Source organism: Pelodiscus sinensis, chromosome 29 (genome assembly GCF_049634645.1).
Source record: "Pelodiscus sinensis isolate JC-2024 chromosome 29, ASM4963464v1, whole genome shotgun sequence".
Taxonomy (NCBI): domain Eukaryota; kingdom Metazoa; phylum Chordata; order Testudines; family Trionychidae; genus Pelodiscus; species Pelodiscus sinensis.
Window position 1 is genome coordinate 14,192,175 of NC_134739.1, and position 24,560 is coordinate 14,216,734.

At 40.9% G+C, this 24,560-nt stretch overlaps 1 protein-coding gene across 1 annotated transcript; it reads right to left on the bottom strand.

Annotated features, from left to right (window-relative positions):
* Positions 1-4,381: 4,381 nt before the first annotated feature.
* HOXB9 (homeobox B9) lies at positions 4,382-24,560 on the bottom strand. Its single transcript, XM_006120458.4, has 3 exons — positions 24,201-24,560; positions 10,299-16,064; positions 4,382-7,389 (listed from the first exon to the last, which is right to left on the bottom strand). Exons 2-3 carry the CDS (start codon positions 10,804-10,806, stop codon positions 7,154-7,156), a joined length of 744 nt encoding a protein of 247 aa, XP_006120520.1. The 5' UTR covers positions 10,807-16,064; positions 24,201-24,560; the 3' UTR covers positions 4,382-7,153.

A 24,560-nucleotide genomic window follows, 5' to 3' on the forward strand; every position in this document is an offset into this window, starting at 1 on the left:
CATCCCATCTCCTCCTCTTTCCCTCCCACCGTAGAGGATGTGTTAAAGATGTGGCTGGAAAAGATGGGAACCTAAAGGATTGTTTCGCTTATCACATCCAAAACAGAACCCTTATGGGCATTAACTGATGCCTGGCCCCGCATCTCCACACACCCCCTCCCACCAGCTTAAACTTTTATTTTATTTTTTTTACGCGAAAGGAAGAAGAGCGGGGGTGGGGTGGGGCGAACGAGATGGAAAGACTTTCTCTTTTATTGACATTTGGGAACAACCGAGCAAAGTTATCCCTAACACGCTAGCATTGCAATTTTCCACAATATAAACACACAGGGGGTAGATTTTGAAATTCATTTATCGCAGTCAGCAAATATTGCTGAAACATATTTCAGATAATAACTACACAAATCCCTCCCAACTTAAGCGCTTCTTAGTGTTTCTAAACAATCAGCACTCCCTCCTATCACTCCATCTATTCTTCCATGCTATATTTTTCAATCTTTCAACTTCAATAGGAGGTAAAGAGACATTCTGTACATCTGTATCTTTCTTTGAGCCCTGTCTGCACATAAACTGCTTTCCATTCTATCCGACTACCTTATATTTACACACGAAAGGGGAATAAAACATTATTTCGCGCCCAGCCTGAAACTGAGACAATTTTCAATCGTCTGCTTCCAAAAGGCTAATAAGAAAAAAATAAAGCCTATTATTGTGCATAAAATACTATCTTGAAAACAGACAGTAGAAAGAAAGAAAGAAAGAAAGAAAGAAAGAAAGAAAGAAAGAAAGAAAGAAAGAAAGAAAGAAAGAAAGAAAGAAAGAAAGAAAGAAAGAAAGAAAGAAAGAAAGAAAGAAAGAAAGAAAGAAAATAAAAGTTGTAAACCATTTTAAACCATCCTTACTATTACTTGTCTTCTATTTCGGATAGGAATAATTTCATCTTATTCCAAAATCTTTTTCATGTAATTATTGTTCTTGGAGTGTTTGCAGAAGCATAATTAAGGTTTTTTCCTTCTAAACACAAGTTAAGGTTTTATTTGTCCAGACAATTTTACTGTCGATTGAGTACAGTTTGTTTTCATCGTTGAAGATAGATAGATAGATAGATAGATAGATAGATAGATAGATAGATAGATAGATAGATAGATAGATAGATAGATAGATAGATAGATAGATAGATAGATAGATAGATAGATAGATAGATAGATAGATAGATCGGCTGAGTAAACAGAGTAAAACATCTCGGGGGTTTTATTGTTGTGGTTGAAAAATTACAATGATTATTTTCAACAACAAACAAATAAAACCCAAATAAATAGTCTATTTTCAGAAAGGAACTGATGTTCTTCTGTCTGCATAGATTTATATAAAATGAAACATGTTATAAACTCAGATATTGGTATGAAAAGATTCAGAGAAGGGGGCAGTTCTGTTGGAATCTTGGAAGCTAATATTTTTAGCAAGTGCAGTAGAATTTTATGGTCATGATGTAGTACTAACTCATCAATGCATCAGAAATCAATGGCTGGCCCTAAATCATCCATATATTGTACTAGTGATCTCTGGTGAAAGGAAAATGTTTCTGTTATAAGAAAAAAACAAGAGAGAGAGAGAGAGAGAGAGTGAGAGAGAGAGAGAAGATAATTTATAAATACCCAGTAGAGGAAAGATTTATTAGAAAATCACATAGAAAAAAATCTTACTACAGATACCATAACTTTTCATTATTTTGCATTTTATTGGTTGTATAAAATGGACTTCCATTAATTTTGCAGGTATTTCTGTTTCAATGGGTATTGGTTTTTTAGAATATTTAAATACAATGTACAACTATTTAAATTTTAGAGTTATAAGCAAGCTCTTAAATTCTGCATCGAAAACGATTACTTTTGGTAAAGTATCTTTTTAAGTTTGTTACATTCCATTCTGGAAAATGATGTCTTGAAAAAGGATAAATTCGTTGCGCTTGTGAAGAGAAGTATTTATCCAGAAAATGTTTTGGTACAAAAGTGTTTTTAAAAAATCTTATATTAAAATTGCGTGCCTGTGTTTCCTTGGTTTTGCTTCTTTCTTACACGTATTTGCGTCAGTAGATTTTACTGCTTCTTAATTTGAAGAGGGGAAAGATTCTAATGAAAATGAAATTATAGATACAAAACTTTCATATTGTTACGGTTGCTGGGCCAGTGGAATCATTCTAAAGTATTTCAGCTCGGTAAATTAACTATTTTTTTATTTTAATTTTTTTATACTTTACTTAGGCTCCTTCTTATATTTTCTTACATCAGTTAAGAAAACAATCAATGCGCAGTGTAATGGAACCATTGAGCAAATATACAAAAGTACAGCGGTTCGATAGCCATAACAGACGTGCTATTTGTAAATTCTTTGATGTCTATTAATGTAAACAATTTTAAATAAACAAATGAGACAGTATACTGCATATATGTATTTTGAAAATATGCTCTCTGTTTTTTAAAAGAATCTTCCATTCCTTCTTTTTCATTTTTGAAAATGTACTCCTTACATTTTAACCTCATGAAAATGTTGTTTTCTAACAAACCGAACTAACCGGTAGGCGACAAAATAGCTGTTTTTATAAATGTCTAACATAGATAATGGTTTCATCCCAAATTGTCCTACCTTCCAGATTTGAATTTCATATAATTTACACTCTCAGGACAAAATAGATGTAACCTATAAAATGGGCAAAATTGCTATAATTAACCCTATATTTTATCTCTCAGGATTATTCATACTCTTCTGAAATATACAAGTTTTGTTGTTTCCAGTGAAATCAAGGTGCTATTAAATAGCCTTAGTATTAAAGAACTGACCCGCGTTTGATTTTTAACATGGAGCAATAGCGCCATCTAGCGACCGTATGAGTTAAAAAAACCTAGCTACACAAACAGATGAATCCAATAAAAAGAGTCGGGGAAAGGTTGGGGGGGGACTTATTTGTGGGGGAGGGGTGAAGCTTGGAAATCAGGAAACGGTTCGTGAAACTCTGCGGATAGGTGGTGATAAAAAAGTAAAAGCAAGACACCGATTTTTTCTCCAAAGTACCCCCATCATCCAGTCGTTTTAGGAGCAATAAAGCGGGGAGAATGGATTTACTTTTGAAACACACTATTGTTTCAAAACCCGAGACTAAACAATTGGGCATTCTCCTCTGGAGGGGGAAGGGTAGGGCTGTAAACAGATAAAGAACTTCCCAAGCCCAGACGTCTCGCCAGAACTTGTGTGTGTGTGTATGTGTGTGTGTGGTGTTGTTGTTGTTGTGAGTTAATGGCTCGGGGATTCTGGCAGCCTGGAATTGCTAAGAAAGAAAGAACAAAGGGAAGCATCCAGAAAGCTGGATTTTCACGGCATCTGCAAGGAAAGAATAAAGAAGAATGAATTAACATATTCCCTTCCCCCCACCTCCACCCTTGGGGGGGGGGGGACGACTTTAAACAAAAACTTTGTATGTGATTGAAGCAGAAAGAAGAGTATTTACATGTTGGGTTTCCCCACATACCCAAGTCGTTGTAGTAATTTAAGAGCTCCTGAAAGTTTTCTTGCACTGTTTGTTTTACAGCCGTTTAGTTCTTTAACCTTCAGAAATTTATACCCTGTAAAGTTTTATAGCGGTCATATTCTTTTATTGCAGCACACTGCACTTATCTTTTTATGACAAGTTACTTCCCTTCCTCTCTTTCTCCACTAAGCTCCAAAAATCGTTTAACTTCTTTTGTTTTCTTGGGGCTACCCCATAGAAGAAGGTCCCCCCTCTTTTTAAGTAAAATGTCGCCTTTTAGAGCACTCTTTTTTATGTTAACAACGTTAGAGGAATCTTGTGTGTATTTCTCAATTTCCAGCTGTCCTGAACTTTAGGGTCTCGTTTTGGGTCTGTTTGTTTGTTTTACTTTCCAAGGACTTATGTTGCAGCGTAAGACATAACGTGCAAAACGATTTTTATGTCAGGGGTTATAGTGAATTCTTATCCAGCCCTAGGAAAAAAGTGTTATATGCTGTGAACAATCCAACCAAAGGTGGAGTGGTTGTTGTTTTCGTTTGCAAAGTTAAAAAAAATCCCCACTCATCTTTCCTGCATTGTAGACTACGTAGACACAAAATAACTGCGCATCTAACCCCAGAAGGAAAGACTCAAAATGTTTTGCAAAATGGTTTTGGTTAGGAATGGAGTAGGTTAGAATGGAAACAGTAGAAAATAATTAATTTCATTTCTCCCATGGACACTTCTCCTCCCCCGCCCCCCCGTACACAAGCTAAAAAAATTATCTTTATAGTACATTTAACGAACCACTATTGAACTCAGGGAAACACACTGAAAATATTTCCGAATTTTTAGGGAAAGCAGTGGAACACAATGAAATATAGGTATTATGGTTCTAAAATCGATTTTTATTCTGGAACATGAAACATCCGTAGAAAATACATTTGGACTCGTGCAACAGAAGTCAGGTTTTCCAACAATTTGTTCTTTAAAAACAAACAAACCAAATCCTCTACCAAAATGAAGTAACATTTTACCATGTTTAAAAGCATAAGTTCACTGTTGCCTTAAAGGTATCCACAAAGCTAAGGACAGGGGGGAAAGGATGCTGTAGCCTCAAGTCCAATAGGTAGAACAAGTGGATTAAAAGTTATGGTTAAGATTTGATCGGTTGTTTGTTTTTAAATAGTAGGTGTTTACACAAGCCTGTCTCGGACCAGTCTGGCTCCACATGCCTGATTTAGGAAGTATATTCAGTTCGTTAATGCTATGCTTTAGAAATATTCGTCCTTCTTTCAATGGAAAAGGGCAGGAAAAACTAAATATAACACACAGAACCCGCAACTTTAACGTGCCCATTGGTTACGTTTCATTTCAGATGATTTTGAAAGTAAAGGCAGGTTAAGAATAATGATCTTTTCCCCCTTTTTTAAAATTCAAAATAGGGGGTTCCCTGGTTTTTGGAATTTCTTTTGCGAGGGAAAATTTCCATCCAACGTGACGTTAGGTTAGACGAAATCCGCTGAGGCTTCCCAGCATTTAAAGTTGGGAAGTTTGACACAAGAAAGTGTAAAACAAACAAACAAAAACAAAAAGCTTCTTAAAGATTAAACATGGGCTTAAATTTTTTCGGGTCTGGTTTCGGAAAGATTTTTTTGAAGGGGGAAAACGAAACTTGTGTCAATTGCAGCGAACAGAAAAGCACCGTTGGATAATTTGCAAAGCAGGATCATGCGCCGAAGATGTAAATCTCACTTTCCAATCTCTACAGAGCAATCTCTTATCAGCAGAAAAAAGTAGTATAAAATCTTTTTCTAAAAGTACAATCAGTTTTCTCCTCTATGAAATTAGATTTGTATTGTTTGGCTCACACACCACCAGAAATATATTTTTCTCTCTCTTTCTTTTCTCTCTCTCTCTCTCTCTCTCTCTCTCTTTTTCTATTTAAACTTGCCACCATACGCTGTGTTATTCCTAGAAAGACTGTTGGTAGCTTGGTATACAAATGTGCACACGAAAAAAAAAGATAGGTTTATTTCGATACTGGTCGTCTCTCTTTGAAAAGTAACAATGAAAGATCTCAAGGTATACTCAAAGAGACATTGAAAACATAAAACAAGTTTCAGCGTCCACAGAAACACAATCACAGACACATTTTACAACAGCCATCATATAGTCAGTCAACTTGTACTAAAGTTACTCCCCCTCCTCCCACTCCTCTCCCACTCTTATCCCTCCCTCCCCCCCAAAAAAGTTAAGTCTTACAGAGAGATAAGGGATTCACAATCCTGGTTGGATGGTCTGGAGAAACCTCCATGAGATCTTTCAGATGAGAATTCCGTTCCTTCCACCATGAAATGAGGCCTCTTTTGTAAACAATTAGGATACATATTTGTTACATTAAATGCACCTCAAAAAATAAAAAATAAAAAGCCAACCACAAGACAATCACAATTCTTTTATGTCACCCAACCAGTGTCCCTTTGCGTGTGAAATTGCCACAGCACGTCTTAGAAGGTCCTTGTGTTCCAAATGTAAACAAGGGGATAAATGTAAAACGTGATTCATTCGTTTCTAGCAGATCAGAAGCAAACATTCAAGTACAAACTTCTCCGCTGAAATTTCCGGGGAAGAACATGGACAAGCACCAGCCCGGGCATTTTACTTCTGAACCAACCTAATTCCTTAGGAAAATTCATTCCACAATAAATTATAAATACTCTAACACTAAGAATACAACTTTACCTTCTCTTATAGATCTACTAAGGTAGGGGTTTTTTGTTTTGTTTTCTGTTTGTTTTTAACTAGAAAAATGACATTTTTCTCCTCTAAAAGTTAAGAATAAGTTGGAAGGGGGTCTTTTTTTGTCTTTTTTGTCTTTTTTCTTTTCTTTTTTTTCTTTTTGTTCTTATTTTTTGTTAAATAACACTTTCATTCTGATAGGCTTTTTAAACGACCCAGTATAAAACTACCAGTTTGGGAGAATTATTTCTAAGATTATACTATGTTCCCTGGTCAAAATCACTGATCCACCACAGAGAGATTGAAAGAATAAGAATTAGAATAATAAAAACATAGGTGCAGTGGGGTAATGGAGTGTCATTAATCCGAGTACATCAGTATAAAGTGGGTGAATGGAAAAAAATGATGTGCCGCAGTTTAATTCAATTCTTAAGAACGTGTCTGTCTTCTAGTAAATTGTCTGATTTCTTTGCCACTTCAGTTTCTGTAGGTGGGTGTGTGGTGAGGCTGGAGTAAGAGATACCATCATGTGGTTACAAAGAGGGGGGTGGGGGGTGTCATGGGCTATGGTTATTTGTGACACGGTGGGTGTAGTTACTGGATTTTGTTTGTTTGTTTGCCTTTCATTTAGAAAATCGAGGCAACATATCCCGATGGAGACACAGCTATGGGCCTGTTAGGTCTACAATGGATGGGGGGAGGGGCCCTAAAAACAAAACCCATAATGTGTCCCAAATCAGGAGCTGCCCCTGCACATGAGTAGCTTTCTAACTGGCAAGATTAAGCAGAACTTCCCGCTTGACAAGGTGGAACCGAAAAAAAAACCCACGTGTTTTATTTATGATCAATAGTGGAGCTCGGAAGCTGCCTCCCATACACAGAGAGGAAGATGCATCTGCCTCCTGCCTCTTATTCTTTGCCCTGTTCCTTGTTCATTTTCTTCATTTTCATCCTTCGGTTCTGAAACCAGATTTTGACTTGTCTTTCACTCAGGTTGAGGAGTCTGGCCACTTCGTGTCTACGGTCCCTGGTGAGGTACATATTGAACAAAAACTCCTTCTCTAGCTCCAGGGTCTGGTATTTGGTGTAAGGGCATCGCTTTTTCCGGGAGGAGCGGGCATGTAGCCAGTTGGCCGCTGGGTTGGCTGAAAGACAAGCAGCAAGATCAGTACTCCTCGCTTCTCAGAGTGCTTTTAATCAATAAGGCCATCGAATATTCCGACCTGGATACATGGACAAATGGCCACTGAGATATGAGTTACCAGAACAAGGCTACGTGAAAAGCATGCATGTTCACAAAAGCACGCGCACACACACACACACACACCTACCTGTGTCCAGGGTGGATGTCTAGGACCCCGATCCTGCAAACAATGACTCCAGTGCTCAACTTGACCCCCTCCTCCGCCCTTGGAATGGCCCCATTGTTTTCCAATTAAGCACTAAAGTGGTTTCAGGATCGGGGCCTCTACATGTACAGATGCATGTGTGTGTACATGGGTCTCAGGCCAGGCACACAAGTGTGGATTAAGACAGACGGCGAGTAAGTCAGGCATCTAAAGGCATAGGTTGCAGGTAGGTGTGCATGCGTATGATTAGCCCATTCCTGGTACCGCTGTACTTCAGAAAATACATAGATTAACTTCTGAATAAGGCTTCAATAAATCAGGCCTATTTTTGCTAAGTACCAGGCAATGGTCCTAATACAATAAACATCCCTGGTGGCTGAAGGGATACTTAAGTGAGGTCTGGTCAGTGTTTTTCAGAAACACAATTGTATTAGCAGCCCTTTGTAAAGGTAAGTAAAGCAATGGGAAGGAGCAACGTTATACACTCGGTCTGCCCTCCTCGGCTAATGTGGCCCTGGGCATTAGAACATTTCCCAGTGATTTCATCTAATCGAGGTGGAGAGTAAAGAACAAAAAAGACTTTGCACCAGAAACTCGAAATAGAGAATGAGGACCGCGTGTCTGATCATGTGTATTCACAACACAATAGCACTAGTGCCAAAAAATAGACCTGGCGTAGTTGTCACCAAGGTGTGCTGGAATATTTGGGGGTAGGGGAGCGAAATGCTTTGCAAACTTCTACTGATGACATGTAAGCATTAAACTGCCTGGCCATTAGTTAACTTGGGAGCCAAAGGGGAATCAAATGAGAAGATTATATCCTTGTACTTCCTTTGCCTCTCCTGAAACTAGAGATAAAGCCATCGCCCTTTACACCAATTCAATGGAGCGTTATAGTAACCAATACATAAATAAAGTGCACCAACAGAATGCTTTCTCCATGTAAAATGACATGGATTGGATATTTTAAAAATAACCCTGCAACTCTTCCACTGTAAGTACTGCGCCTTACACATTTGCACGACTATTTCCTTAGTGTAATTGACTTGATCTAATATGCAGAATTAAATATTAAAGAGGAAGAACGCTGTTAATAATTGATACGGTTAGTCCTGCGACCTGTCTTTTAATGGCAGTGGAGTGCTCTTTTTCATAGAAGATCTTCGAAAAACGTTGCATTTTATACAGGGGACTGGGTTGCTCTATCAATTGCCTGCCAACCCCTAGCCAGGGAAGCAAATGAGAAATTATTTGGGACGGGAGGTTGGTTTTTTTTTTAATCCAACCACCGCATTACAATGTGGTGGCGGCACGAGCTTCCTTATTATGCAAAACTTTCCCCCCCAAAATTGAAACTGATGAGAAGGTCTCTCTGGGAGGAAAAAAACCCCACCCTCCAGTCTCGCTTCTAGCTCTGCTGCAAATTTTTGTTGGCATCCTGTCAACAGCTGCCAACTTTAAACTGTGAGCCAAAACAAAATGAGCGTCCTAACCACCTATCGAAGTAAGTGGATCCCAGGACTTTCGAGGACAATATTTGTATTTGTTCGGTTTCAGGCGCATGCAGCGACCCGCCCGCCTGTTGTAATTCTGCCTAGTCATTCACCTCACCCGCAGTTTGTTCTGGATCTCTGCCCGGTACAATAGACTCGGACTGTCTGTTTGTGCGCGGTTCAAGGAGAGGAATCGCTTCGCCTCACTCCGCGGGATGGGCTTTTTAAAAAATGCTTCTGATTAAGAATTAAATATCTCCTCCGCGCTGCAAACTAACAGCCGCCACTTCAGAGGGGCAGAGCTCGGTCACTTGGCGCCCAGCGCTCTCAAGTTCGTTTCCAAAGCTTGGGGCATCCCGGGCCAATTATTTACAGCCGGGCTGAGTCCTGCTTTTACCTTTCAAAGGACTCAGGTACGAGAGGCGCTTTTGCTCGAACCGCCTCGCTGTGCATCGAAAGCTGCGGGTGAATAGATATGTACATCTACGTGGGGGTCTATAAACGCATATACTGATTGTATCTCCATGCAGGCGTTGTACATACACGCCAACAACACCCCCACAGAGGCGCAAGACCCCGCTGAACCGCTCACCAGTCTGCTCCCTGACACACCAAGCCCGAGTGAAGTTCAGACCCCTTTCTTGCCTGGGAGCCTGGCTCTGAACCCTTCCAACCCTCCCGTTCCATTTAATAAACAAACAGAAAGCGGCAGCGTGACAGATGTAGGGGGGGAAAACCCGAGGTAACCCGTCCGCTTTGGATCTCTCAAGGTAAGTCAGAGCAGCTAGCATGAAAGAGACATCGGGGCTGTTTACTTCTCCACGTGAACTCGTCCGCCTTCCACCCACCCCACCCCCCAGTCCCTTTCCAATATTTGGTTTTCCCCCCCTCCCTAAGCTCTTTTCACCCTCTGCTAGGAATGCCCCGGGTTCCGAGCTTGGAGCAACGCATGTCAGGGTTGGAGAAAGCATTTTGCGTTTGCTCTCGCCTATACCTTGCTTCAGGAGTTTTAATAACACCAATGCCCTTCTCTCCCCCCCCTCCCCGCCAGTCCTCCCACCTCTTTCCACCACCCGTTCCCGTCCTTTAGGCTGGCACCAGTAATCCGAGCGGTTTTCTTTCAGACATGATTTTAACTTTGCTCCGCATTGTCCCGTTTTATGGCACCTCCTCCGCTTTTATGCTGTTTACTTCCTCACTTTTATAACTTACTTTGATCTGGCCTGCCTTTGTCCTCGCTTCCTTCACAAACTTTATTGTCTTCGAAGCTGGGCCTTTGATTGGAAACGATCGCCTCCCTTGCAGCAGAAGTTTCTAAATTGTACTCCGGGGCGCCTTCTTTATGGACTTCCCCGGGGTGCCCCAGAAGAGGTTCCGCTTTAACTGAACCCTGCCCGGGTATGGTCTCTGTTCTGGGCACGGGATCCAGCCAGCTCCGTAGATACCTGTTATCGGAAGGGACGCTTTGATGTTGAATATATGGATGATAGACCGAAGGAAGGGTACCGGAAGAATGTGCATTCAAAGGAGTCCAGGAGGCGCTGAAAACTGGAGGTTTTGGCTGGAAACTACAAGAGGGGAATTCTAGCTGCTCATTATGGCCAACTTGCCTGGAACTGGTATACTGGCCAGTTGAAAATTTAGCTGCAGGCGAGTCTTCACTTTCGTGACTTATAATAGAGTCGACATAATAATTGCTAAGAGTCCCAGAAATGGACATTCTCAGACATCATACAAAGTACGGTTCAATGAAGGGAAAAAAATATATAGGACAGATCTAGATTTGTACTCTCACCCCCTTCTCCAACTTCCTAGCCAACAAAGTACAGTGGAGCTGCTGTGTTGTGAGCTCCTAGCAAAATGATTGGTCAAACTTTTTTCGTGCGCCTGATAAAGCGTCAGTAGAGGCGTAAATCAATCGCAGCCGAAGGGGGCTGGGCGGCTCTGTCATTCGCCCTTGCATTCCATATCAAGGATGGATTGTTTTATGTTTATGCAATGTTGCAAAACGTCAGAAGCTTCGAAAGCCACGAGACGTACAGTGCGGGGCGAATACGCCTTCATAGATGCGCTTCTGAAATATACCGGGGGGGGGGGGGAGGGAGACACACAACACGCGGATCTCCCCGGCTTTAACAACCCTCATGCCGGGAGGAATAGGGATTAATTCGGCTGCAAAGTTAGTTATTAGCGAGAAGGAGGCTCGTTCATTGTTAAACTAGGGGAGGGGCTGGTTGGAGAGAATTATCCCTCCCGGACTGGGTGGAAATTGGTAAACCCAGGAAAAATAACCGGAGTTCTAAAATTTCAAATATGGTTGCAATGTACTTGACAGAATCACTTTGACTAGAGGGGCAGAATCCCTCCGTTTGTAGGGGCTCTGGGTTTGCCTTACATGGGAAAAGGGAGAGTGCACCTCCTTGCTCTTCACAGGGTAACCCCTGGATTGTATGGCGAAGGCTCAGATAGTCCAACACACCGCTTGAAACCAGACGCCGTCTTTTCACTGTACAAGGCCGATGAATACCGTGTGGCACGGATCCTGCTTTGTGGCGGTTAAATAGTTTAATAAAACTTACATTAGCTTTCTTTGATTTTTTATAGCCTTGAATTTACTGCCTGTGGAAAAGAAAAGGAATCTTTCACGTTTTACGTCTCGACACCCTATCTCACTGCCACAGTCACAGCCCTTCATCCATGTGTGAAAAAAATTCACTTGCGTGTAAACATGATATTTAAAACAAAAACGGAGTGCTTTTCTTTTTTGCTAATAGTTCAGGACACGAATAACACACGCGTTAAGGAGATCCAACTAGTCCGGGCTCTGGCGGAAATAGCGTCTGTTCAGACAAATTATGTCAGATGCAGTCTGTCCAGGAAAATACACTAAGATTTTAATTCTAGCGTGACTGTGTGCAAAATTATCCTCGGACTTTACCTGAGTCTCCTTGAATCTCTATAGAATTTCCTCCTTAGATTTCTATAGAATTCTTCCCTGCACCCAGAATTCTTGTTACAATGAATAGACTAGAACTTGCTAACATGATTACGCAGCAAGAATATTTTCTACATTTGCTCTGATGTACATTTGCCATGTCTTTAGGAGCTGACTAATCATCAGATATTGAGTGTTAAGTCACCTTCTTCAAATTAAGAGAAAACAAAACAAATCTCTCTCCTCTCTCTTTCATGTTCTATAGATATAGGTATAAACACATGACAAATCTCTACAAGACAATTTTACCGGTGGAAAATTGTACAGGCTCTTAAGAAACCTAACCCCAAACCTTTACATTTTTCCTGAATGCCTATAAAATGTATTTGAGGCTAGCAAGTAAGCTGTAGACTGTGTGAGTGACATATGTCTCATTTGCTTGCATGTGTCTACTTCTAGATGAGTTCTTATCAGCAACTAGATCTTTTCTAAAATAAGTCGAGGTAGTGGGTGTGTAAGGACAGGAAATATTTAATCCTGCCCTTAATATGTAATTCCATCAGTACATGCATCCGGCAATAACAACAAAAGCGCAAATTCTTTCACGGTTTGCAGAGCCTGCTATGATTTTGTTTATATCCACTAGTCTGGGATCCTGAAATGGTGCCGTGAATACATTTGTACAGGTGACGACTCCCACTGGTTCCGATGCTGCTCTCACCTTCATCAGGGTAAAATTCACATCAGGGTAAATCCGAAGTAACTCCTTTTCGTTCCAATTGGATATAAATCGATGGAAGAGCAACTCACCGAATTCCTTACCCAAGCGTAGTTAGTGTTCTGGGTAAGTGTGCGGGACCGGGTTTCCTTAAGGAACAATCTCCAGTGTGTACCAGTAAAAAAAAAAGGTTTGCGCCACGCGCCTTGCATAATCCTTGTTTTTCCCCCCTCTAACTTTCTAAAAAATCTTCCCTCGTAGAGTCGGACAGGTTCCGAAATGGAAATACCCCTTGCGTTATTAACAATGAAATATGTGTCCGCTGCGTACACTGTCATATTTCTCAGTTTTTATTGCCTGGCAGAAATGATATTAAAAAAAGAAAAAATAACCCAATCTCTCCCATCACGGGAGTCGGAGGAACTCCCCAAATATTATGATAGCTTGGAAAGGAGTGGACTGATGTAAGTGGATTGTGGCGCTCAAACTTCCTGAGCTGGTGAAAGCGTGTTTATGATATAAATGATGGCCAAGTAGCCACGGCGGCGGTGGGGATAGAAAAGGAACGTGTAAGAAACTACTGAACATTCATTGAGGCCAAGCACCTGTTCTGGGTTTGCAAGATAAATTGGCCATGTCTTACCTGTCATAAATATATTCTTGGGGGGAAAAAAATCGGAGAGCGCCTCCTATAAATAATTGTGAAGCGTGTCAGCTGCGGAGTATATAATTTTCGGGAGTATATAAATTAAAACTAAAAAGTCTCCAAAGCAGAATCCAAAGGGGTTGAGATCCCAAGTGGATGGAAACCACACAAGGAGACCTGGAGAATCCATTTACTTTGGCTGCTTTGGAGGCTTCTGTTTATCCAGTGGTTTACTTTTAATGTACATCACCATATTTCATCTTCGTGTATCTTCGCGGAGGGAGGGATAGATGGAGAGTGGTCTCTATTCTTCTTCCCGCCTGTATTGCACCATCAGATCTATCCCTTTTGAGGCTGCACTTTGGTCTCTGTACTGTGTTGGGTAGGGGTACATTTTAGAGAACTGAATTAAGATAACAACATACGCCTCGCATTGCATGAAAACTTAAGTGCTTTGCAAATAACTTGGATAAGGAGAAGCAAAAGAGAACTCCTTGGAGATTCTGACCTTGCCTGGGCGTAATTTGGGTATATTTGGACAGATAATGTACAAGTCCTGCTTGATTTATTTACTGGACGGATCCGTTTTAGAGCTGCGCATTTATGAATTGGGCACAGGAAGTGAACGGGAGCAGTTATTTCCCAGAAATCTAGAAGAGACACTTTTGTTTTGTTTTCAGACTCCCTGCCAAACTTTTTCAAGTCCTGTTGGCTGTGAGGAAAAATGCTAAATATTTTGGGCTTGGACTGGAAAGCCAAAGCTTCTTTGAACCCAGTTGCTATTTATAAATATTTATTGTTTGCGGGGAGGGGAAGAAGTCATTTCTAACTAGCGTCTCCCACTGCCCAATTTCACCCTGAGACATCAGTTTGTGGGGCGGATAAGTTCTATGCGGAAATCAGCCAATATAAAGTGTGTTTTAAATAGCCACGTAGTGACTCTTTGTAACAGTCACATTTTACTGGTTTATAAGATCTGCACAGGAAAAAAACAGAAGACCCATTTCTTACCGGAAACATATTTAACCCTTGTATAAAAAACAAACTGTTGTTGCCACGTATTGGAAATGGCATTTTTCTCCATGTCATTTCGCTTCCTTATCATCCCTTAGAAGGTAGAAAAATTCTGGGGACAGCAAAGTTCTGACCCGGTATTCCTTTTCCGGGCCAAAAAAAAACAAAAAACCATTTACCACCATAGTAATTTTATCTTAAACCAGACTTGGGCAAAGATTGTAGAATTTGGTCCAGAGTTCCGAGCCAAAAGGCTAATATGGCGCCTGTGCTCAATATGTATCATATCCTTTCCTTTAAGAGAAATCCACCCTGTCGTGTAGTTTTTCTTTTAAGGAGATACGGGTAATTAATACAAGGTGAATAAAAATAGGGAGTGAACTTCATAGCTATCCAGACATTGAAGAGCAAGATCCCAGGATAACCCCACATGCCAAATTCCCTCGCCTTCATTTTACAGCTGTGAAGAACGCTCATCCTGAAATAATAACCAAACAGTGTCATAACTGATGGGAAAGGAATAGAAGGAGACAGAAAACAAAAAGCAAAGCTCAGCTTAAAGCCAACAGAATATAGGAATGATGCGTTTACACCAGTCTAAGAGGTTAGGAAAGGAAAGTCCAGCTCGCAAAACGCATGAGGAGGGCGAAGAATCATTATCCTTCCCTAGGTCCCTTTCTTTAAAAAAGTGAAATCAAGTTTCTTGTAGCCGAAAAGCAGAAGGATCTACCTTTATTTACCATTTCCTGTGCTGCCTCGTAGCATGAATACCGCCGTCTGTTCAAAATCCGCAAGAAAAAAAAAATCCTGGTCTGAAGAGAAGCAAAACAATTTACGCATGTGGGCACTTTCCCAAGAAATGAAACTTTACTCTGGCTAAAAAAAACACGGGTTGAAAAGAGGTTTGCAAGCGTAGTCGCTCCTAACGCCGTGGGACAGTGAAACCTGGTTGCCCTTGTAAAGGACAAACTGTGGGGAAGGAAATTAAAGTGTGAGTGAGTGTATCTTCCAACCAATATTGTGGGTGCTAAAGTCTTTCTCCCCCATGAACTAACACGTAAGTGCGGGGCTGCGACTCTCCTGGCTGGATTATGGATTTTCACGCCCGTGGAACTTCTTTGACTTCTGGAGAGGGGCTGAGGAGCTAAGAGGGATCCGAACCGGGTCTTGGGTCATTGTGACATAATTGGGACCCAAACATATTATTGGGGGGAAGGAAGGAGGTGGCATTAAGACGCTGAGGTTGTGAGAAAAAGCCGGTGGGTTCCACCCAGAGTCAGAAGGAACAGGGAAGCACACTAGAATTGGGTTGTTAAATAATTGCTTCAATAAAATCTATGGCATGAGACCTTGCAAAAAAGAGAGAGAGAGAGAGAGAGAGAGAGAGAGAGGGGTGTTTCTTTCAAATAGCTATTTTTACAGCACTTCGCCAACTGTTTAGACTCATCTAGGAAAGGGGGCTGAGAGAATTTTAGGCCGACTGGGCCGTTGCGAAGGAATACGAATTTGAGGTTTATTGTTGCATTTCACAGGGTTGCCACGCGTGGGGATGCAGAGCAGGAGTTGATGTTATTTAGCAAACGAATCAGTTTCTGGTAGGGATCTGGCAGTCTCAGCCCCCCAACCTTGCTGCTGCTTCAGGTGAAGTCGCCCTTGCTTAGCCTTCTGGTTTGGAAAGAAAAGAAAACAAAGCGCTTCAGATACAAACAAGGCAAACCAGGTGCACAATGGTCACTAGTTTTAATTCCCAACTCGGATCTTTCCCCTCCCCGGCCCCCTTTTTTCCCCCCTTCCATCCGCCCTTTGGAAAATAGACCCAGTTCTGTGTACAGTCCACGCGGGCCGGATTCTGGTCTCGATTTACAGCGCCGGAAATTCCATTCCCTCCCACGAACTTTGTTGTTTTCTTTAACCTTGGTACAAGGGAGATCAAAATCGTTCATGGGACAGGTTAGTCGTTGATGATTAACTTCGCAAGACTGTGCCTTTCGGGGGTAAGGTTCTGGAGATCACATAAAACTCGCGTTTCTAGACTGAAGACTCACAGAACTTCTTACAAGCACGGAATGCAAATAGTTTTATGCTGATTTTCTTCTTCCCCTTCCACACTCCTTCGGAATGGCTGCTAAATTAATCGGCAAGATGGGCACATGGCCTACAACAATTACCAGTTGTTGGGACAAAGCATATTCAAAGCATAAAGGCGATACACCCGTTTTGTACCATTCCGACCCTAGAATAAACTAACTCCACAGAAGCTTCAGGGGGTAGCCGAGTTAGTCTGTACAGGATAAACTTAAAAAACAACAAATGGTCTGGTAGCACTTTATAGACTAACAAAACATGTAGATGGTATCATGAGCTTTCGTGGGAGATCCTTGGGCTATAGCGGAGACCGCAGATGATATTCTAAGCTTGGCTTTCACATCAGTCCTTTACTCATTCGAAACTGAAAGTGTGAGGCAAGAAAACTTTAAAAAAAATCCCCCCTCCAGACCAACTAGTACTTGTGTCCATTCCATAAGCTGACACACACACACACACACACACACACACACACACACAAAGTTATTTTAGTGCTCATTGGAAGGCCAATGAACTACAGCCACACAGGTGGGAAACTATCTGTATCCATATTTTTTCACCTCGCAGTATAGCCGCTGGAGTACTTAAGTAGAATCTTCTGAGTTGTACATTGTGTTAAACTCACAAAGTCAGTTAGCAATCGTGTCTATTTCTAATTGCGGCGGAGAAGGACCAGGAGAAATCACAGACAACTGCATGTTATCATTGAAACGGTGCATGATCACAGTGAAATAACTGAAATAGAAAGTTACACTTGTTTGCGATTTTGTAATAGGGCTTATCATGAACATCATTAAATAACATGGGCAACTGAAGAAGGAAAAAGGAGGGAGTTTTACTGGGTTCCCTGAACAGATATGTTACAGTGTAAACCTAGATGTGGATTTCTTATTCCAGAAATCAGAAACGTGGTTCCGCTTGTATGCACCAAGCAATTCTATTTTTTAACAAGACTCCTGTCGACAAAGGATCCCGACCTCATTGAATTGGGCAGTAGCAGGACGGAACCATTTATAAGTTGCTAATTGTTTTGTGCCTCATCATACTTTCTTTCATTGAAATGGATTTTTTTGAGGGGGGGGGGCTCTCAAACCCTGCATGCATAATTCCAGGGGCTTATTTTATTGCAAAAAGTAATAGGGGCTGTTGTCAATTGGCTTAATCCTTAGGTGCTAAAGGTGATGTGAGATGATAAATAAATAAATAAATAAATAAATAAATAAATAAATAAATAAATAAATAAATAAAACCGTACCTAGCATGTCCCTCTGATCCAACTGCCCTGAATAAACAAAATCGAGGAGAATAACTGGCGTAAATCAGGTAGTTTTATGTTCTTGTGTTTAAAAAACTAGAAGCCCAACAACATGAAACTACCTAATTCACAAAGCAGTTCTAGTTCATTCCTGGGTCAAAGGCTAAAATTACCAAGAAAGGCGCCTGGGCGGCCATTTTGCTTGACATCACTTGCAATCCGAACTTTTATAATAGAAAACAGTTGCTAGGAAACAAAAGCAACAAAAGGATCTTTTCAAAGACAAAAAACCCCTACGATTTCACGAAATACCTATTCAGATTATTTCCTATGTACAGTGTCTAGAACGGATCTCTCCTGCAGGAGTTTACAAATAATTTACAAATAGACTAGAGGAACAGTAAAATACTATTCACTTTGAGAAACAAACGATTGCTTCAGCAATAAATATAGCACAAAAATACCTACAGCCTTTCATAAAAACAACTGAAAGCATCTTTTCCCATGTGTAAATACTTTTTGAAAACCTGATTTTTGTTCAAAATAAAACAAATCTTTGACTAACTTCCTGCAGGCAACAACAATCAAACAAAATCGGTCAATTCCGGAAATCTAAAAATCATAAGTAATGTTTTCTCTCCCACTTCCTAAAAAGTGATAACGTGACCAGTTTTTTTCTCGAACAGTTTGAATCCATCAGCACAAGAAAAGCATCCCCACATCTATTTTATAACTATAACCTCTCAACTTTATATAAACTTGCTCCTTTTTTGGCATTGGATATATAAATGATATGTTTATGGTGATGATCTAAAATAATTACTAATTTTATAAAGAAGAATTAAACCTAATAAGTTGAGGATAAGGTGGGGGAAGATGGTTGGATAACAGACCACTAAGAACTTTTATTGAGATTCAATGTTCTCTGAGATTTCCTTAATTCTTAGAAGACTTTTAGAACGTATCAAGAAGTCTAACACGTGAAACGATTTACCTTGAGAGTTCTTTAAAAATACAACACTAAGATTTTCTACTTCAATTTTCCCGTTGCCATCATTTTTAAATGTCATAAAATATATGTCTTACCTTGGATGTTGTATTCTTCTCTATGTGGATTAAATAAATAAACTCACTCGAAAGAAAATAAATACCGATAGCTCTGGTTTTTAAAGTACAAGTTCCCTAGCGTTTAAAAGTTCTTTGGAAGGAAAACAAAGCCAAACCCAGCCCACTACAACAACTCCGAGTTCAAGAGATGTAAGGAGGTGCCTGAAACTTGACTATAACTTAGCTTCATTTCATTTGCAAAGCCTTTAAAAGACTGGACCGGGTGGTACATAAATCTATTGTACCGGAAATACAATAAAACTTAGCCCCGTTGTTGAACTTCAGTTTCCATCACATGAGGGGGTGAATAGAAAGACAACACAGATTAAACAAACAAACAAACAAACCAAAAACCCAGCTCGGCAACACCATCCAATTCGACGTTATAAAAAGAGAAATAATTTAGGTTCAGAAAACAAGCATCCTAATTTTTTTTATTTGTGTGCAATACAAACTCTCTTTCTGAAAATTACGACATAGAAACAACATCTTTGTCATCGCCTGCGATTTCAAATAAATATGTCCTTTTTATTTCAAATCTATCATGTCGCTTTGGATCACAGTCCGGACACTCAACGAGGGGCAAAAAACTTTGCAAAAAAATGTAAAAGTTATATTACGACAAAACTTTATTGGCGTGTCAGTGACAAATAATTCACACCCCCACTCACGCACTTGTCACTCACAGCCTCGTAGATTGAATTCTATCTGCTCCCGAGAGTTTTTTAAAAGTGAAACCCACTAGCCCAAACATTTTCATTAGCCTTTCTCAAAGCTGCCAGAGTAGATTTTCCGTCTATACAAAACAACCAACTGGAAGACTCTGTTTATAACTCAGCTTTCAAACTTGGCCATTAAAGACTTCCCCACCCAATTACAGACATAAAACGACCTAGATAAGTATGAAAGACAAATTTGCATGTGTCATTTAATTTCACGACCAGGCTTAAAATAAGTAAGGCACCGTATAATGCTAAGAATAATAAGCATAATAAAACTACATAAGCTATAGAGTGGGTTTAAGCCTTCAGATGGAATATTTTCAAGTAATGGGATTTTTTCCCCCTTCTGGCAGTTGCAAAAGTTCTTCAGAATGTTTTAAATGCAGACATCACATACTTGCTAGCTCTCTTATAGAGTTCATTTAAATCTATAGGACTAGTTCCACTCGCCATGAGGTTCCTGCTAAAATAATGAATAGGCAAGGGAAGATGAGTGTACTTGCCTATATATCTATCTATGTATATCTGTGCATGGATCTATTTTCTATATACACGTGTTTAACTCTCAGGTTCTCATTATGCATTTCCTGGTGCTTTATTTAGACCTTCAGCGCGCTCCATTTTATGACAACTTTGTCAGGGTTCCCATTCATCAGAAATAGCCTCTGGAGTATTTGGCATCCGTTCCTTAAGAGCTGTGGAGTATTTTCACCCAGCATGTGTTACATATGGAAGGCGCTTACTGCTTTTATATGGATAAGTTTTTAAAGTTTTATCTATGAAACCTCTCCACACTGTCACAACCGCGATAACAAAGAAAAATAAACAGTAGCCCGCCCTCCCCTCTCCCAAAATTGATTTGCTTTGGCTGTATTTAGGCATTTGTCACAATGAGAAGTGAATTGTTAATTCTGCTAGCACCCATTTATCTTTGGTCTATTTTTTTCCTATTCATTCTGGTTTGGAACCAATTTTTGGCTTGTCTAATCTGTGCAGCTGACACTTCGACTGGCCTCTAGGCGGCGCTCTCTGGTCAAAAGAAGAATCTCTTTTTCCAGCTTCAGCTTCTGTTATTTAGTATAAGGGAGGTTTTTTTTCCCATTTCCTTTCCACCCTTTTCAGCTAGCCAGCTGCCAGCTATAGCTACAGCTTTTGTATCCTCCGCCAAATATAAAACAAACATTTGTAACTGTGTTTTGATGCAAATGAGAAAGAAAGAAAGAAAGAAAGAAAGAAAGAAAGAAAGAAAGAAAGAAAGAAAGAAAGAAAGAAAGAAAGAAAGAAAGAAAGAAAGAAAGAAAGAAAGAAAGAAAGAAAGAAAGAAAGAAAGAAAGAAAGAAAGAAAGAAAGAAAGAAATTGGAAAATTTAGATTACATTTTCTGCTCTTTAAGAAAACCAGAAAACTCAACTAATTTGTCCACTCAAAAAGAAACAAAAATGGTTTTCTCTGAACCCACTTCAGAGGAATTTAGACAGTCGATAACAGTCTGCTAACTTATTATTCACAGAACCCAGGTATCTGTAGTAAATCCAAGATAAACGAAACGGAGTTATACTTTTCTGTAAAACATGGAATAAGCAAGATTTTTTTCCAGTCACAAGCAGTTGTACATGATTTAGCACCCCAGGAACGAAATTAAAAACAGAAGCCTGTGTATTACGCGGCTGTATATTTTTACCTCTTTCTTTTTTACTAGCGCAAAGCCCATTCACTGCTGTGCAGGAGTACAACAACGGAGCAAATGCCTCACTTTTTGCGAGAACTGGCTTTACAATACAGACTCGAAACATCGCAAATGGAGATTAGCAATTTAATACACGGAGTGCAATGAAATAAACCAGGGTCAGAGACAATGGAGCGGCACCCGCTTCATCTCCAAAATTTGGAAGGGAAAGTGGCTCCAAATGTCCACGGGCTATGTATGATTGCAAGGGCCAGTGAAAACCATCTCCAATGTCATATCATTCCCGCATGGACTAGAGGCAAAGGGGGGGGGACGTTCAGGGGGGTGATACCATATCTCCCTTGCAAAATTGAAAGAAACACCAGCAATTTGTAATGTGTGGCCAAGTTATTTAAAAAGAGCGAAAGGAAGGTTCAGGTATTTTACCGGCTCCCGACCCCGCTCCCGCCAAATGTTTGTGGATTTGCAATTACACGTCAACAATGTATTACGTTATTAATGATGATTATTAGTCATCTTTGACCCCTTGTTGCAGGAAAGATTCGCACAAAGCAAAGGAGAGATTGCTGTCACGCGCGCACCCATGAAACACAAATCCTCTGTCTAATCTCCTCCCTTCACATTTCAGGCGATAGGTGTAACAAGAGAAAGTCAGCGTGATTCAAAGAAAAGAGCGATTAAAAAAAAATATCGATGGGGGTCCAGATAAGTGAGTCACAAAACTCAATTCGATACGCCATTTGGGTCCGCCCGGCATACATCTGCACACATTGAAAAGCAGCTGTCAGTAAATGGGTGTCCAGGGACTAAAACTATGGTTTAGATTTAGTCATTTTCCGGATTAAAAATAAAATCTCTAGCATCCGTGCCATTTCTGATATGTCAGAATGGCAGGGTCGGCTCCCCCTCCCCCCCATCTTCAGAATTAAGCAAATCGAAACGTCGGCGCAAATTCTGCTCTCCGTGGTACATGTACTTAAAGAGCAGAATTAGGTGTGTGTGTAAACGCTTTGCAAGGAAGGTTCAATATTCCTCTGCAGCAAAGCACAAGCACTACACTTTATTTCAGCAGCATCCTTCAGGTTTTGTTGGTTCTCTTCTTTTGTCCTTAACGTGTTCGAGGCGCATGGCTTTGTGTCTGCGGCCAATAGGGACACACACACCGCTGAGTTTCAAATGCAATTGTGGTCCCATTGTCATATGAACTCCGAAATTCAGCGCGGAACTTGGGTCGCTGGAGCAAGCCCTAGGACAGCTCACGGGAGTAAAATCTTTCATGCTTTTGGCAGGATCGAGCTCTCAGCGTGAAAAAAAACCCGCAAACTTTATTTTTAAACCTTTTATGGGTCTCTGCAGATGCTGCATACTGACTGACTCAGTCAATTGAAATATTCTTTAATTAGCGGTAGCAGGGTGGCTAAGCCTTAAAAAGTAATTTAGCAGCAGGTACAGCGTAATATAGGAAACATTAGGTTGATTGTCATTAAATAATGTAAATTACCAAAATGTTTTAAACAAACTTATTTTACGATCCAATGAGCAGCCAATCTGTACGTGCACATTTAACTTTCCCAAATTAAACGTTTAGTAGTTGTTTCACATGTAGCCTCCAGGAATCAGAGTCTAAACCCGTTTTTCCCAGTCAGTAACCTACCAAAAAAACTTGGAAACAACACAGCCTTCACTATTTTCAGGTTGGTATTTTTTGTTTGTTTGTTTCTAGTACTTTCACCCCGTTCCATTGGCTCCAGGCGATGCAAGAGGTTTAAAACTTTCTAAGACTTCTTCGCGGTCCACGTTAGAAATGCTGCTTGACTCAGACAACCAAGGACATACACACATCTGTTTAAATAAAAATATTCAAATTGCCAACCTCGGGTTAGTTTCAGTGGGGCATTCAGTCAGGACTCTGCTCTATGAATTTGTTTAAATAAGTCGATTGCGCTAATAAGTCTTTTTTTATCCACGGTTTCCGGCGTTGTTTGTAGAGAACTATAAAACGGAGAGGAAATTGAATTTAAAGCGTGATTCTGATACAAGCCTGCATCGATCTATCTAAGCTCTATGGAGATTCGGCGTTATACGCGTGGGGAGGAACACATGGCGACACAAAACTGGATTAGTTCTCCCGAAGCCAGTGCACTTGGCAGTCCCGTTGAAACGACCGCATAGTTTCAAGTCTAAACCTCCTTTCTTGTTCCCCTGGCAGGACCGGGATTAGAAAACCACTATCAATAGCCCCATTAAAGAAATGCCCGGAAGGAAGGAAGTCAGGGTGGCTGTGGGAAGGCTTAAAAAACCAACAGTCGGGTCACTTGTTGAACGCTGAAAGTAAAACCTCGCGAATGATTTGGTATTTTGATGATTATTGATGAAGATTCTATGAGGAGTTTAGGAATTTCCCGTCCTCACACACACATACAGCCGCTCAGGAGGAAAGTTTTTGGCACGTAAATAGTGGTGAGAACTCTACAATCCGCTCCCCTCCGCTCCCCCCAGGTTATTTCATTTGTATTCGATTTCTAGGCTCGACAGCTATAGCTGATTGTTTGGGGGGGGGGGGGGTTAAGCCAAGTTTTGATGCCCCTAATACACACACGCTAAGGGAGACGCATGGCTTTTTATCTCAAATACTGACTTTTTGGGGGGAGGGGAGGAAGATCAAGGTGGCTGTAGGTAACTATGTCGGAGGACTGGGATGAAATGACCATGTAATAAAGCAGGTCTCGCGGCCGGTTCTCGTGGCGGTATTGGCTTGGCGGCGCCGACACAGGTGTCCACAGTCTGACGAGAAGACTGTAACAGTCTTTGGAATCTACACAGGGGAAATTACCCTCGCCCAGCAGGTTCCGAAAGAACCCCTCCTAATTAGCCCCCCCCCCCCTCGCCCCTCCGCCGCCTCTATCCGCCTTTATTCCAAACGCCCTGTGTCCAGAACTAACTTACCTGCCTGGGGATCTCTCCGCTAGAAGAATTTCGGGGGCAAAATGGACCCTCCTTTTTCATTTGCCGTAGAGAGAGAAAAAATCTTCCCAAGCATTTGGGCTATTTTGCTTCGTTTTCCCTTTGGGCCCCTCCGGGATGTGGGCTATAAACGGGGCTGGCAGGAGAGACTGGGCGCTGAAAATGGATTTTTCACTCAAGGGTCAGTGTGTTGGCGGAGGGGGGCGGGGGAGAAACCCGCCTCGACCCCCCACCCCTATTCCTTGGCAGTCTGGCTCAAATCGCCTTGTGTTGACGGGCAAAACCGGCTTCTTCCTGCCCGGACGTGAGTCGCCTTCCTTGGCGGCCAAGTTGCTGTTCTTT